Here is a 17,451-nt window from a genome sequence, read left to right on the forward strand (position 1 = left end):
GCAATATACTTTGAATCTCAACTGTTAGTCAATTCTTACTCATAATCCTTGCTTCAGCTGTTCCTGTTGATAAATTGATGGTCTTCTTCTGACCAAAATACTGACATCATCATGAACATTTGTGTGTGTGAATTGTGTTTGTGTGAGTGTTGTCTAATTTTGATGAAGGCCGTACTGGCCAGAAACTATATTTGTGACAGTCTTTTTGTTGGGCCTATTTGCGACTCAGCATCTCCGCTGTATGGTGAGTAACAAATTTCCTCTTCACAATATTGTATGAAAATTAAAACTTATTTAACTGTGAAGGGTGCACTGAAATAAAGAGCAAATACATTTCACCATTCATTTTTGACAAAATATGTATATTTTCATTTTGTATGTTCAGTCTGTTGAAAAGTGATCACAATTTCCAACACACACACACACACACACACACACACACACACACACACACACAGTGATCTCAACAATGATCACAATACTAGCTGTAGAATCATTTTTCTTCAGGGGTGACTTCTGTGATTCCATAAACATCAGTGAGAAGGCGCCCATAGTTAAGTGGAACTGGTTCCTTTGGTGCAAGGTATGGCCCCTGGTCACCAACATACACATATCTGGCAGCAGTCAAGAATCAATACATAATTAACAACAGCAGTCTGCAGAAAACATGGTAGTGTTTAATGCATAGTTTTACAGTCTTAGAGCTTTGGGTCTAAACTGCAAAATATAAAACACTTTGGATAAGAATATTAATTTCCATTTTCAAATTATGAAGAAATTTCAGGCACATAAATAAAGATTTTATTGCTTTGGAATACACAATGGTAAGGTTAGTTATTTGTTATTATCCAGGCAATGACATCTACATCTCAATAACTAAACTAATTTACAGGGTAATGGAAAGCCCTGGTGGAACATAAATAATTTTAGAAGTACTGCTGAAAACTCAATGAATAGTAGAGGTGCTGATTTGTCGTCAAGAAGCACTTATAAAAGACTGAAAACTTCGCTTGCTTCCAGATGAACCTCATTCAGAGCAACACAAATGCGCACACATACATGTGTGAAACAAACACAAACACAAACACACACCCACACACACACACACACACACACACACACACACACACACAAAGGCTACAATGTCCCAGCATTAGAGCTGCAAAAATGTAGCCATACAGGTGTGTGTTGGTGGATGTACATTAATACTCTGAAAAAGAATTCCTCTAAAAGCTAGCAGAGTTCTCAGTCTCTTTTTATGTGCTAATCCGTTTATGTTAATATTTCCAGTTTTAAATTAATCAACTGAAACATACGCCCAGTCTTAATGTACCCTAAATTCCGCTGCAGCTATTCAGTTAGATATAGCTGCTGTTTCAAGAGTGTGCACTTCTGTCAAATTGCCTGTTGAAGTAATTTGGTATAAATGATGGATAACATCACACATTGTACTGGACATTGAAGACGGTTGGGCAACATGTGCATTATCATTGAATTAGATCATGACCAGATCTTGAGTGCTCATTGCAAGTGACACTCCCTTACTGAAGTACATACTGGGCTCTGCATCTATGGCCCAATCAAGAATGTACCTCAAGTACCCACATTAGGTGAGATCCACCACTGCCACAATCAATCTTCAATTTATTTTATAGGCTTCCTGTTTCAGTGATATTATACATCATCATTAGGCCCTTCAATGATGCATTTCCTGTTGTATTCAATGGCTGCCATTGTCTTCATAAGATGTATTTTGTCATAATAGAAGGAAACATTCCACGTAGGAAAAATATACCTAAAAACAAAGATGATGTGACTTACCAAATGAAAGTGCTGGCAGGTTGACAGACACACAAACGAACACAAACATACACACAAAATTCAAGCTTTCGCAACAAACTGTTGCCTCATCAGGAAAGAGGGAAGGAGAGGGAAAGACAAACGGATGTGGGTTTTAAAGGAGAGGGTAAGGAGTCATTCCAGTCCCGGGAGCGGAAAGACTTACCTTAGGGGGAAAAAAGGACGGGTATACACTCGCACACACACACATATCCATCCACACATATACAGACACAAGCAGACATATTTAAAGACAAAGAGTTTGGGCAGAGATGTCAGTCGAGGCAGAAGTGCAGAGGCAAAGATGTTGTTGAAAGACAGGTGAGGTATGAGTGGCGGCAACTTGAAATTAGCGGAGATTGAGGCCTGGTGGATAACGGGAAGAGAGGATATATTGAAGAGCAAGTTCCCATCTCCGGAGTTTGGATAGGTTGGTGTTAGTGGGAAGTATCCAGATAACCCGGACAGTGTAACACTGCGCCAAGATGTGCTGGCTGTGCACCAAGACATGTTTAGCCAGAGGGTGATCCTCATTACCAACAAACACTGTCTGCCTGTGTCCATTCATGCGAATGGACAGTTTGTTGCTGGTCATTCCCACATAGAATGCATCACAGTGTAGGCAGGTCAGTTGGTAGATCACGTGGGTGCTTTCACACGTGGCTCTGCCTTTGATTGTGTACACCTTCCGGGTTACAGGACTGGAGTAGGTGGTGGTGGGAGGGTGCATGGGACAGGTTTTACACCGGGGGCGGTTACAAGGGTAGGAGCCAGAGGGTAGGGAAGGTGGTTTGGGGATTTCATAGGGATGAACTAAGAGGTTACGAAGGTTAGGTGGACGGTGGAAAGACACTCTTGGTGGAGTGGGGAGGATTTCATGAAGGATGGATCTCATTTCAGGGCAGGATTTGAGGAAATCGTATCCCTGCTGGAGAGCCACATTCAGAATAGGATCCAGTCCCGGAAAGTATCCTGTCACAAGTGGGGCACTTTTGTGGTTCTTCTGTGGGAGGTTCTGGGTTGGAGAGGATGAGGAAGTGGCTCTGGTTATTTGCTTCTGTACCAGGTCGGGAGGGTAGTTGCAGGATGCAAAAGCTGTTGTCAGGTTGTTGGTGTAATGCTTCAGGGATTCTGGACTGGAGCAGATTCGTTTGCCACGAAGACCTAGGCTGTAGGGAAGGGGCTGTTTGATGTGGAATGGGTGGCAGCTGTCGTAATGGAGGTACTGTTGCTTGTTGGTGGGTTTGATGTGGACGGACGTGTGAAGCTGGCCATTGGACAGGTGAAGGTCAACATCAAGGAAAGTGGCATGGGATTTCGAGTAGGACCAGGTGAATCTGATGGAACCAAAGGAGTTGAGGTTGGAGAGGAAATTCTGGAGTTCTTCTTCACTGTGAGTCCAGATCATGAAGATGTCATCAATAAATCTGTACCAAACTTTGGGTTGGCAGGCCTGGGTAACCAAGAAGGCTTCCTCTAAGCGACCCATGAATAGGTTGGCGTACGAGGGGGCCATCCTGGTACCCATGGCTGTTCCCTTTAATTGTTGGTATGTCTGGTCTTCAAAAGTGAAGAAGTTGTGGGTCAGGATGAAGCTGGCTAAGGTAATGAGGAAAGAGGTTTTAGGTAGAGTGGCAGGTGATCGGCGTGAAAGGAAGTGCTCCATCGCAGCGAGGCCCTGGACGTGCGGGATATTTGTGTATAAGGAAGTGGCATCAATGGTTACAAGGATGGTATCTGGGGGTAACGGATTGGGTAAGGATTCCAAGCGTTCGAGAAAGTGGTTGGTGTCTTTGATGAAGGATGGGAGACTGCATGTAATGGGTTGAAGGTGTTGATCTACGTAGGCAGAGATACGTTCTGTGGGGGCTTGGTAACCAACTACAATGGGGCGGCCGGGATGATTGGGTTTGTGAATTTTAGGAAGAAGGTAGAAGGTAGGGGTGCGGGGTGTCGGTGGGGTCAGGAGGTTGATGGAGTCAGGTGATAGGTTTTGTAGGGAGCCTAAGGTTCTGAGGATTCCTTGAAGCTCTGCCTGGACATCAGGAATGGGATTACCTTGGCAAACTTTGTATGTGGTGTTGTCTGAAAGCTGACGCAGTCCCTCAGCCACATACTCCCGACGATCAAGTACCACGGTCGTGGAACCCTTGTCCGCCGGAAGAATGACGATGGACCGGTCAGCCTTCAGATCACGGATAGCCTGGGCTTCAGCAGTGGTGATGTTGGGAGTAGGATTAAGGTTTTTTAAGAAGGATTGAGAGGCAAGGCTGGAAGTCAGAAATTCCTGGAAGGTTTGGAGAGGGTGATTTTGAGGAAGAGGAGGTGGGTCCCGCTGTGACGGAGGACAGAACTATTCCAGGCAGGGTTCAATTTGGATAGTGTCTTGGGGAGTTGGATCATTAGGGGTAGGATTAGGATCATTTTTCTTCGTGGCAAAGTGATACTTCCAGCAGAGAGTACGAGTGTAGACAGTAAATCTTTGACGAGGGCTGTTTGGTTTAATCTGGGAGTGGGGCTGAAGGTGAGGCCTTTGGATAGGACAGAGGTTTCGGATTGGGAGAGAGGTTTGGAGGAAAGGTTAACTACTGAATTAGTGTGTTGTGGTACCAGATTGTGGGTTCCACGACCGTGGTACTTGATCGTCGGGAGTATGTGGCTGAGGGACTGCGTCAGCTTTCAGACAACACCACATACAAAGTTTGCCAAGGTAATCCCATTCCTGATGTCCAGGCAGAGCTTCAAGGAATCCTCAGAACCTTAGGCCCCCTACAAAACCTTTCACCTGAGGCCATCAACCTCCTGACCCCACCGACACCCCGCACCCCTACCTTCTACCATCTTCCTAAAATTCACAAACCCAATCATCCCAGCCGCCCCATTGTAGCTGGTTACCAAGCCCCCACAGAACGTATCTCTGCCTACGTAGATCAACACCTTCAACCCATTACATGCAGTCTCCCATCCTTCATCAAAGACACCAACCACTTTCTCGAACGCCTGGAATCCTTACCCAATCCGTTACCCCCAGATACCATCCTTGTAACCATTGATGCCACTTCCTTATACACAAATATCCCGCACGTCCAGGGCCTCGCTGCGATGGAGCACTTCCTTTCACGCCGATCACCTGCCACCCTACCTAAAACCTCTTTCCTCATTACCTTAGCCAGCTTCATCCTGACCCACAACTTCTTCACTTTTGAAAACCAGACATACCAACAATTAAAGGGAACGGCCATGGGCACCAGGATGGCCCCCTCGTACGCCAACCTATTCATGGGTCGCTTAGAGGAAGCCTTCTTGGTTACCCAGGCCTGCCAACCCAAAGTTTGGTACAGATTTATTGATGACATCTTCATGATCTGGACTCACAGTGAAGAAGAACTCCAGAATTTCCTCTCCAACCTCAACTCCTTTGGTTCCATCAGATTCACCTGGTCCTACTCCAAATCCCATGCCACTTTCCTTGATGTTGACCTTCACCTGTCCAATGGCCAGCTTCACACGTCCGTCCACATCAAAACCACCAACAAGCAACAGTACCTCCATTACGACAGCTGCCACCCATTCCACATCAAACGGTCCCTTTCCTACAGCCTAGGTCTTCGTGGCAAACGAATCTGCTCCAGTCCGGAATCCCTGAAGCATTACACCAACAACCTGACAACAGCTTTCGCATCCCGCAACTACCCTCCCGACCTGGTACAGAAGCAAATAACCAGAGCCACTTCCTCATCCTCTCAAACCCAGAACCTCCCACAGAAGAACCACAAAAGTGCCCCACGTGTGACAGGATACTTTCCGGGACTGGATCCTATTCTGAATGTGGCTCTCCAGCAGGGATACAACTTCCTCAAATCCTGCCCTGAAATGAGATCCATCCTTCATGAAATCCTCCCCACTCCACCAAGAGTGTCTTTCCGCCGTCCACCTAACCTTCGTAACCTCTTAGTTCATCCCTATGAAATCCCCAAACCACCTTCCCTACCCTCTGGCTCCTACCCTTGTAACCGCCCCCGGTGTAAAACCTGTCCCATGCACCCTCCCACCACCACCTACTCCAGTCCTGTAACCCGGAAGGTGTACACAATCAAAGGCAGAGCCACGTGTGAAAGCACCCACGTGATCTACCAACTGACCTGCCTACACTGTGATGCATTCTATGTGGGAATGACCAGCAACAAACTGTCCATTCGCATGAATGGACACAGGCAGACAGTGTTTGTTGGTAATGAGGATCACCCTGTGGCTAAACATGTCTTGGTGCACAGCCAGCACATCTTGGCGCAGTGTTACACCGTCCGGGTTATCTGGATACTTCCCACTAACACCAACCTATCCAAACTCCGGAGATGGGAACTTGCTCTTCAATATATCCTCTCTTCCCGTTATCCACCAGGCCTCAATCTCCGCTAATTTCAAGTTGCCGCCACTCATACCTCACCTGTCTTTCAACAACATCTTTGCCTCTGCACTTCTGCCTCGACTGACATCTCTGCCCAAACTCTTTGTCTTTAAATATGTCTGCTTGTGTCTGTATATGTGTGGATGGATATGTGTGTGTGTGCGAGTGTATACCCGTCCTTTTTTCCCCCTAAGGTAAGTCTTTCCGCTCCCGGGACTGGAATGACTCCTTACCACTCTCCTTTAAAACCCACATCCCACATCCTTTCATCTTTCCCTCTCCTTCCCTCTTTCCTGATGAGGCAACAGTTTTTGCGAAAGCTTGAATTTTGTGTGTATGTTTGTGTTCGTTTGTGTGTCTGTCGACCTGCCAGCACTTTCATTTGATGTATTTTGTCATGAATATAGGTTCAGGTTTGTCTAATTACCTGGTACAACATGTCAAACATAGGTTCATCCATCCTTGTTCAATGTTCAATGTATAGACTGAGTAACAATGATAACAAGTTGTAAATGGCCTTTCGCTCCCTGTATTTTATGCCTGCTACCTTCAGAATTTTAAAGAGAGTATTCCAGTCAACACTGTTAAAATCTTTCTCTAAGTCTACATATGTTATGAATGTAAGTTTGGCTGTCCTTATCTTCTAAGACAAAATGTAGGGTCCGTACTGCCTCGTGTGTTCGTAGCTTTCTCCAGAATCCAAACTGATCTTCCCCAAGGACAGCTACTACCAGTTTTTTCATTCTTTTGTAAATAATTTGTGTTAGTACTTTGTAACCATAACTTATTAAACTGATTGTTCAGTATTTTTCACACCTATTGGAAACTGCTTTATTTGGAATTGGAATTATTATATTCTTCTTGTAGTCTGTCTCGTACACCTTGCACACCAGATGGAAGAGTTTTGTCATGGCTGGCTTTCCCAAGGTTATTAGTAGTTCTGACAGAATGTTGTCTACCCAGGGTTCTTGTTTCGAATAGGTCTTTCAGTGCACTGTCAAATTCTTTTTGCAGTATTGTACCCCCTCTCATTTTCATCTATGTCTTCTTCCACGTTACCTTTAAATTCATCTCCCTTGTATATACCTTCTATATTTTTCTTCCACCTCTCAGCTTTTCCTTCTTTCCTTAAGATTGGTTTTCCATCTGAGCTTTTGACATTCATACAGCTGCTTCTCTTTTCTCCAAACACCTCTTTAATTTTCCTGCAGGCAGTATCTATCTTTCCCCTAGTGAAATATGTTTCTACATACTTTCATCTGGCATCTAGCCATCCTGCTTAGCCATTTTGCACTTCCTGTCAATCTTATTTTTAGGCATTTATATTCCCTTTTGCTGCTTCATTCGCTGCATTTTTCATATTTTCTCCTTTCATCGATTAAATTCAATATCTCTTACGTTATCCAGTGATTTCTATTATCTCTGCATTTCACAAAATCTTTGTCTATCATTTATAAGCCTAACTGAAAATGATTTTGTGTTTCAGCTGTCATTGTTTTTAATGAAAACTGATTTTTAAATGATTTAATACATTTTTATGCATATTTTCTCAGGCAGAGCGAGCATTTTCTCTGTAAATTCAGTCTGTTTCCAGTCTGGCATCCAATATTTTAAAGTTTGTGTCATATTAAAATTGATATTTATTTCATCACAAATGAAACAAAATGAAAATGTATCAGCATTACACCTCTCTCTATCATCTTGACTTTCCAAGACTGCTTGTAAAAGATGTTACCAACACGCATTTCGAAATAAAGGTTTGGACACACCCTTGTAAAATTTTACCCAGTAACTTAGAATACTGAACTGGATTTTTCACCCTTATGTTTTACCACTTTAGGTGACTGTTGTCGTGAGGTTATTGTGACAGTCCATTTTAAGTGATGGTTGGCAATTAGTCAAAACAGTCTGTTGACAATGGCATTCTTGTTGGATTTCTGTGAAATAAGAGTTTCTTTTTTCATATTCTTACATCCTCCACCATCTCTTCTGAATTACACACTTGAAAACACTGTTATGAGACGAAAGAGAGGTTTCCCACTGCACATTACATATATAAAACAGCATGATTATAATTAAATAGTTTTCTTTAAATACTTAAAGGAATCAGACATAATTTTTCCTTACTCCACATTAGATATCCTATTACAAAAAAAGTCCTCTGTTTGTGACAGGATAAAAAATGAAACTAGAAAAACCAACAAATAACTAAAATGTGTATACAGAAAATTATCTCCTGATAGAAACTACAGTCAAGACAGGAAAGATGTACCATGTAACAGGTAACTGCAGGTGCAGACAAAAACACATGGTGACAAAAACCCTAACTTCCAGAACCAAATATTCTCACCTAGACCTGCTGCCACCCTTTGGCCACTTGACATCCCATGCAATACCTGAAAATTGCAGTTTCTGTCAACTTTTTCTCTATTTTTGGCAGACAAAGCAGCCTATATATTCTACTAATTGTGTCCACACCTGATGTCTCTGCCAGTTAAAACTACTTCCTTTAAAATACTACATCAGTAACAGAAATATGACCACATGAGATATTTATAAAAGGATACGGTAATCGGAGAACCCAATATGCACTTTGCGAAAGCCTCAGTGGTTGATCACAACCAGTTACAAATATAGGACATGGAGGTGGTGCTGGCTGGACACGTGGATTCAGAGTGACATGTACTGGTGCCTTTGGTGTCACTACATGCACTCGCATCAGTTGTGCTACTAAAGGTTTCGTTGTCCTGAAATAAACACACAGTATGTTGAAAGCTGATTATAATGACATCACAAGCTAAAGGGCATATATCAATGTGTAAACAAAACATTTTTAACATACCTGCATGGACAAGGAAAATACAGTGGCATATCACTGCCTGTCACTTTGTTGCCATTATCTTTGACTAGACCAGAACCTGTAGTCTTTAAAACTTTATCTGGAGCTGCACACATAAAACGGTGACCCCTTGGGCATTCATACTCCACTCCCACAAAGATTTTTACGACAAATTCAGAAAGATCTGCAAATTCATAATATATTATAAATCCATATCTAGTTTTAAGATTTTAAAAATATGATGGGAAGCAATAAATAAGTCCTGTTGATTATGTCACATTATTACTATTTTTCACTACATGAAGCCAGAGAGAAACAGACAATGATAATGTTCTATATACCAGCAAAAGTGAGCATGGTTTCTCAGAAATACCGAAGAAGTCACTCTGAGAACATAACTTTTCAATCTGAATGGAAATGAACTGGAAATTAACAGTTCTTATTAATTTGGAGACAAGACTCCTGCCCTTCTATGACCTTCTGCAGAGTGTGCAAGAATATCACATAATTTTCAGTGTGATAAGGTCTGCAGCTGTGGTGAATTTTTTGAATGATTTTCTGATACCTTCAGCTGCCATTCTCTTTATTTTATGTATGATTGTACAATTTTGGCATAGACCATTTTCAGGTATCTAAAACAGAAGCATTATATGGCTCTGAGCACTATGGGACTTAACATCTGTGGTCATCAGTCCGAAGCATTATACGTTGGATACATTAGTGTCACTTGTGATTTTAACATAGGAACATGTCAAGTCGCTAGATATACTAGGCACTGTATAACTTACTTTATGGACAGTGCCTTAGTGGTATATTATGCCATATACATTCTTGCTCACTTAACTGCATGTAATTGTCACAACATAAATTAGAGAAGGTTGTTTAAGTATGTTAAACCACTGACCTTATACATGAGAGCTTTGCAACAAAGCCTCGAAAGTAACGTACTTCTAAAATAGCAAAATATCTTTTCTAATTTATTTTAAGTAAATTACCTGCAGTCTTAGGAGCAAGGACATACACAGCTTAGTATACCATTAAAGAATTGTCCGTAAAATAAGTTATAGGATGCATAGTATACCTAAGAGATATGACTTGTTCCTATGTTAAAATACAAGTGACACTAATATATCCAGTGAATAATGCTTCTGTCTTAGGTACTTGAAAATGGCCAAAAGCCGAAACTGTACAATTGTACATAAAGAGGATGGCTGCTGGAGACATCATGAAACTGAGGAATCATGAAAGCATTAAAAAATCACATAATGTAACTGTATGCAACTTATAATGGTGACATTGTGTGGTTTTTCACAGTTTGTACAATTTATTGTTCATTTACACACAAAGCAGAAAATGGGGAAAATGAGAAAAAATGCAAAGTTATAACACGTAACTGTGTCAAAAACAAATACAATAATTCTTAATGAGAAGAAATGGGGGAGGGGGAGGGGGTGGGGGGTTTCTACTGAGGAAAAATTAGAACAACACGTGCTGTTCCAACAAAAGGGATTATGACTGCAGAAACATAAAGCAAAATAATACAGACCTGTGTTATTTTATTCCTTGAGGAAATACTACTGAGTGGTGCATAAATATGCATCTGTATCTATAAACACTGTAAACATTCGTCGTTACTGAGTATACACTGTGTGAGTGTGATTTGGCCCTCAGTACTTTGTACCATCGCCATGCTTCCATTTTACGAGCATGGTCTTATTCTATGCTACTAAAAATGATGACTCATGTCACATGAAGTACTCTGATTGACGATGCCCTATTGGGTGAAACATGTCATTTTTTTAACCAATCAAGACCATTATGCAACTATTTTTTATGTTAAGATGCAGTACAGTCACCAAGGATCCATGCTCCTTTTTCTGCTCTCCATTTTTAATACTTTGCGCTCTACAGTCTATGAGACTATGGTTACTTATCAGCAATGTCTGCACAGGCGGCTGTTGGAAGGGCATGACATTCACCTTATCCCTTCTAATGTAATACAAATTTAAAAAACCTGTATTTCCCCTGGCCTTCCCAGGGTACCATAAGGGAAAAAATATGTAAGTATCACTTCAACTGATGTATAAACTCTATGGTGTACATTCTCTACTACCACAATCAAGTATGGAAGTAATCCCAATTTACTTTGTCTTTCATTTGCACTATACGCTACATAGAATTTATGTTCAGATCACCTATTACAAGAGAAAATTATATTCTAACTAGATAATATTTTAGAAAGGCTAAAATAATTTTTCCTTGGGGCCATTCTAATAAAATGAAAGATTAATCAGGGTTGTGAAGCCAACAGTTTGATGAGGTGCTCCTGAAATTAAGCTCACAGATAACACTGAGGCATATGCAGTACAACTGAAGCAGTTCACTTTTTATAACTATAATGAAATGTCTTAACAATATAATCCAAACTAGTGAAGGTAGGAAAAATTAAAATCACCTTTGTTTCCCCCTTTTGATTTGCGTCCACGTAGAAGGTTGCTGGACATATGAGGACTGGAACATGGATGCTTCCCTCTGTATGAGTCACCAACAGCTGGCCAACCACTGTTGCGATCTCTGAAGGAAAAAATTGGAACAGAATTCCTCTGATACTGCTATATTGCTACTTAAAACTACTAAATGTGTAAAATTTCTTTTGCTCTTTTAATGCCTCAGATACACACTTTTTCTTACTGACACTTTTATAATTTACACTGATGCAAAATCTTTGCTTCAAGACAACTAGATATATGAGGATAGATCACTAATCACCAAATCAGAAGGTGTCAACAACAGGAAGGCAGACAGTACTAACAAAATTATTATTATTTTTTTTATAAGTAGTAACAGTAGTAGTAGTAGTAGTAGTAGTAGTAGTAGGATCATTACTTGCTAAATTTTTAGACAAAAAACACAACACAACACAACACACACACACACACACACACACACACACACAGGCGCACATGCGCGAAAAACTGTTCTCATCCAGTAATGCAGCTCAACTTTGACAAACAGAATGATACTCTTTAAAAGAGTTGTATTTCACACAGTTTAAAGTTAGTAAGTTTTTTTCATATAATTGTTAATATTTCCACTGATATATTTTACTTGTGTCATCTTTCAAACTCGTGCACCAGAAAACAAGTAAACAGACATTTGTTACATTTTCTTTAGTGCAGTTATGTCATGTTTGACTGTCAAGAAAAAAAAAAGGTTTGACACTATTTCAGTACAAAATTCTTGATGCTTTTTTTCATGGCAATTTGTTGCCATATTGTCTGTTAACTTCTGTCTTGAGTTCTTCAGCTGATATTTAACAATTTCACTGATGTTTCATCAGCAATTGAGGGTGAACTGTTGTAATGCCAGCCACTTCTGCTGGCAAAATGTCAGGAAAATCATGAAACAAATGTCAGCCATGTACCGGTAGACAGAAGTCAACAGGCAATACTATTTCAGTCATTTGCATGTCACTATGATTAATGTAGCTCCCCTCAAAATGCTGAATGGATATTGCTTAACTATTCCAAATAATTCAGTGTAATCACTAGAGATTGAATGTTTTATAAATCTTTCGTGCTAACCGCTAAGATCACTTTCCTTCTTCCCTCACATATTCCTTATGGCATCTTCACATTTGGTAGTTTATCTTTTTAAATATTTTAACATCATTCTAAAGCACCAAATTCAAATGCTTTCAGTTCCTTTCCCAAATTTCCATTTTTCATGTTTATTCCATACAGTGCATGGCTGAAGATGTAGATTTCTAGAAACTTGTTTCTCAGTTCTAAATCAGTATTTGAAACCAGCAGAATTCTTTTGCTGGAAAAATCTTGGTATCTTCCTTTCTTCAACCATCTTATATAATTTTGCCCTCTACCTATCAGAATGCAACTAAAAATATAAATTACTATAATCCATCACAATCATGATAATAATTTGTATTTTCAATTGATGTTCATTATGGTCATGGTCAAGCCCACTCTACCAATTAAAGTATGTAAGAATTGTTTTCTTTCTTCTACCACTCTCTCTTCTCTAGTTTAATAAGTCTACATGCTTTATTCTATTCATCGTCAGTTTAGTATTATCTTTGTTTAGCCTTAACTCAAATTTTGTGCTAAGTAATATGTCCCCCTCATTCAACAGATGCCTTACTTTTAACCCAAAGAGCCATCATATGCAAACCTTAGCACTGGAGCTATTCCTCCTGCATTTTGATTTCTCTTGTGAAATACTTGTTTCACACACTTATGAGCTTATTTTACACACAAGTTACAAAGCAGTGGCAATTACTACAAGCCTAACTTAATCCACTTCTTATTATGTCAACTGTCAGATATGGTATACAGCCCTATACAAAGACAGCGCCACATGCAGTGCCAGTTTCCAGTGTGGTGCCATGTAGTTATGGTCAGCCACCAGAGAGGACACACCTAACAGGGACCATATTACGCCTCCACCGTAAATAATACAAATACTCTGACACATCCACCATAGTTATGCTCTGATGCCACAGAGGGCACTGATAACTAGGACTACATCCTGCCTCGCCTGATGTCAGACAAATACTGAGCACACGAACATCCATCCACCAATCATGGATAAAAGTGAACACACAACTCCATTTGGCCAGCTGTCGCAGTTGCCATCAGTTGCCAGCAGCCACTGGACAGTTACCAGTTGCCTTCAGTGCTATTGCATCACCACTTGCTGCAGTCATCGCAAAGTGTTGAAACATCTGCCGAGTATCACAGTGTGCATTATTAACTGTCACTGACATAACAGCTGGACTGGAACTACTCTTAGTCAGTAAGTTCGTTGTCTCAGTTAAGTTTAGACCAGACATTGTGGTACCAATATTATTTTTGTTATCGTTCATTTTTTTTCCCTGTCACAACACTAACTGCAATGTGTAAGCACACCACCTCAATACAGCAATTACTTCAGAGAGAGAGAGAGAGAGAGAGACAGAGAGAGAGAGAGAGATTGGAGAGTGGGGAGGGGAGATGGTGAGACAGTTGAAAATATGCTACACTTCGTATGTCGAGAGAGGAGCTCTGACAGCTGGCATCGTAGTTGCCAGTATTCAACATGGACGGGCAGCGAGCCAGTAGCAGTCGTCCAGCACTAGGCAACAATGGGGCATTACCACAGTGACATAAACAAAAGCTCACGATCTGATTGGCCGTCATGGATGTGCGAAGCACGTGCACTAGGGCTGCGTCAACTATCAGAGCTCTTCTCTCACCGTATGTACTGTGAACGAATTATGTCCAAGAGATGCAGTGTTTACTTTCTGATTCAACATACGCAAAGTCAAAGCTAACCCCACAAAAAGTGTTGAGAGAAAGACTAACAGCATCGTGAAGAAAAGTTCATTGTCACAGGAGGCTATCGGGAGCCTTAATTCTTACTGTGCTGGCCCCTCTCAGGTTGTATGCCCTTGAAGATCCATGAGGAAGGAGTTCCTCTTAGACCAATTTTGAATAACATTGGTTCTCCAATACACTATGTAGCAATACACCTTGCTGCTCTCTTGCCCCCAATAGTAGGTCAGTATGAGCATCACATTAAGAACTTGGTGGATTTCTTATGTCGATTAGAGGGAATGTGTTTGAATGATTCTGACATTCCGGTAAGTTTCAATTTGGTCTCTTTCTTCACCCATGTTCCTCTGTCTGATTCATTACTTTTAATTGAAGTCAGGTTTGGTGTTGAATTTATGAACCTATTTCGACATGTGTTGACTTCCACTTACTTTTTATTCAATGACCAGTGCTATATGTAGAGAGATGGAGTTGCAATGAGAAGCCCATTGTCACCTATTATTGACAATTCATTTAGGGAACACTTCAAGGAATGTGCCTTGGAGTCAGTGGCTTTCAAATCTGCGTGTTTCTTCAGATAAGTAGATGATACTCTTATTCTTTGGTCTCATGGCAATGAGCATTTGAATGAGTTTTTAGAACATCTGAATTCAATCCATCCGAATAACTGTTTCAGGATGGTGGTGGAAAAGAATGACTCACCCCTTCCTTGATGTGTTGGTCTGGAGAAAGGCTGATCGTATGTTGGGAAATTCCATTTATAGAAAGCCTGCTCATGCTGACTTGTTATCTGTAGGCTGAACTTACCATCATCTGGGTCAGCATGAAGGGGTACTTCATACTTGGTTCACAGGGCTCATGTCATATCAGAACCTGAGAGTTTCTCAGTTGATTTAGCCTGTCTTGAGGTCACCTTTTATCAGAATGGTTATAGTGAAAGAGAGATCAGACATGTGTTGCACTGTCAACCAAACATGCACCACGTATGTAACGATAATACCAAGGTGGCACCAAAGTTTATGACCTTTTTGTCTTAAGCAGAGAGCATTTCCAACAGGAATGTTCGTATTTTGTGGAAATATTACGTGAAACGTATTTTTCGACCACCGTCTTAAGATTAGGGTACTTTTAGGTTCCATAAAGGATTATCTTGGTTTGCATACAGTGGGTGTCTACCATATTCCCTGAGGCTGTGGCATTTCATACCTTGGTCACATTATCAGGACAGTGTACCGAGCATAAAAATCACACGTTTACAACAGCTGTGCAACTCTGCTATTGCAGAACACTATCTTGGTACCAGTCATCGTACAGAATATAACAACATGGAGATTCTGGTATGCACTTCCAGCTATGGGGATAGTGTTATTAAGAAAGCAGTTAAAATGAAATTAGCAAGTGACCTTATAAGTAGAGATGGAAGTTTTTGCCAAAATTCATCATGGAATCCTGGTTCTCCCCATTAATTTTCACTATGAGCAGCTTCTGATGCTGGTCATCTTTATTGTGTAATGATGTGCTAGTGTTTACAGTGTGTGTGTGTGTGTGTGTGTGTGTGTGTGTGTGTGTGTGTGTGTGTGAGCACCTACATCCTTCTGAATCTCCTTAGTGTATTCATCTCTTGGTCTCCCTCTACGATTTTTACCCCCCACGCTGCCCTCCAATACTAAATCGGTGATCCCTTGATGCCTCAGAACATGCCCTACCAACCGGTCCATTCTTCTTGTCAAGTTGTGCCACAAACTCCTCTTTTCCCCAATTCTATTCAATACCTCCTCATTAGTTATATCATCTACCCATCTAATCTTCAGCATTCTTCTGTAGCACCACATTTTGAAAGCTTCTGTTCTCTTCTTGTCCAAACTATTTATCGTCCATGTTTCACTTCCATACATGGCTACACTCCATACAAATACTTTCAGAAACGACTTCCTGACACTTAAATCTATACTCGATGTTAACAAATTTCTCTTCTTCAGGGACACTTTCCTTGCCATTGCCAGTCTACATTTTATATCCTCTCTACTTCGACCATCATCAGTTATTTTGCTCCCCAAATAGCAAAACTCCTTAACTGCTTTAAGTGCCTCATTTCCTAATCTAATTCCCTCAGCATCACCCAACTTAATTCGACTTCATTCCATGATCCTCGTTTTGCATTTGTTGATGTTCATCTTATATCCTCCTTTCAAGACACTGTCCATTCCGTTCAACTGCTCTTCCAAGTCCTTTGCTTTCTCTGACAGAATTGCAATGTCATCGGCGAACCTCAAAGTTTTTTATTTCTTCTCAATGGATTTTAATACCTACTCCGAATTTTTCTTTTGTTTCCTTTACTGCTTGCTCAATATACAGATTGAATAACATTGGGGAGAGGCTACATCCCTGTCTCACTCCCTTCCCAACCACTGCTTCCCTTTCATGCCCCTCGACTCTTTATAACTGCCATCTGGTTTCTGTACAAATTGTAAATAGCCTTTCACTCCCTGTATTTTACCCCTGCCACCTTCAGAATTTGAAGGAAAGTATTCCAGTCAACATTGTCAAAAGCTTTCTCTAAGTCTACAAATGCTAGAAACGTAGGTTTGCCTTTCCTTACTCTTTCTTCTAACATAAGTCGTAAGTTCAGTATTGCCTCACGTGTTCCAACATTTTTACGGAATCCAAACTGATCTTCCCCGAGGTTGGCTTCTACCAGTTTTCCCATTCGTCTGTAAAGAATTCGCATTAGTATTTTGCAGCTGTGACTTATTAAACTGATAGTTCGGTAATTTTCACTTCTCTCAACACTTGCTTTCTTTGGGATTGGAATTATTATATTCTTCTTGAAGTCTGAGGGTCTTTCGCTTGTCTCATACATCTTGCTCGCCAGATGGTAGAGTTTTGTCAGGACTGACTCTCCCAAGGCCATCAGTAGTTCTAATGGAATGTTGTCTACTCCGGGGGCCTTGTTTAGACTCAGGTCTTTCAGTGCTCTGTCAAACTCTTCACGCAGTATTGTATCTCCCATTTCATCTTCACCTACATCCTCTTCC

The 17,451-nt window shown here is 40.9% G+C and overlaps 1 protein-coding gene across 3 annotated transcripts in view; it reads right to left on the reverse strand.

Annotated features, from left to right (window-relative positions):
- Positions 1-350: 350 nt before the first annotated feature.
- LOC126162764 (nonsense-mediated mRNA decay factor SMG8) overlaps positions 351-17,451 on the reverse strand; it is a 101,666-nt gene continuing 84,565 nt past the window's right edge. Inside the window, exons 14-17 of one of the 3 annotated variants that reach the window (XM_049919455.1) lie at positions 11,542-11,660; positions 9,090-9,270; positions 8,815-8,994; positions 351-614 (exon numbers count right to left, since the gene is read on the reverse strand). In XM_049919455.1, the coding sequence (XP_049775412.1) occupies positions 494-614; positions 8,815-8,994; positions 9,090-9,270; positions 11,542-11,660 (601 nt within the window). In that variant the 3' untranslated portion in view covers positions 351-493. The remainder of the gene's footprint in view (positions 615-8,814; positions 8,995-9,089; positions 9,271-11,541; positions 11,661-17,451) is intronic. The other 2 variants (XM_049919454.1, XM_049919456.1) reach the window with 2 other exon arrangements.

Source organism: Schistocerca cancellata, chromosome 2 (assembly GCF_023864275.1).
Source record: "Schistocerca cancellata isolate TAMUIC-IGC-003103 chromosome 2, iqSchCanc2.1, whole genome shotgun sequence".
Classification (NCBI taxonomy): domain Eukaryota; kingdom Metazoa; phylum Arthropoda; class Insecta; order Orthoptera; family Acrididae; genus Schistocerca; species Schistocerca cancellata.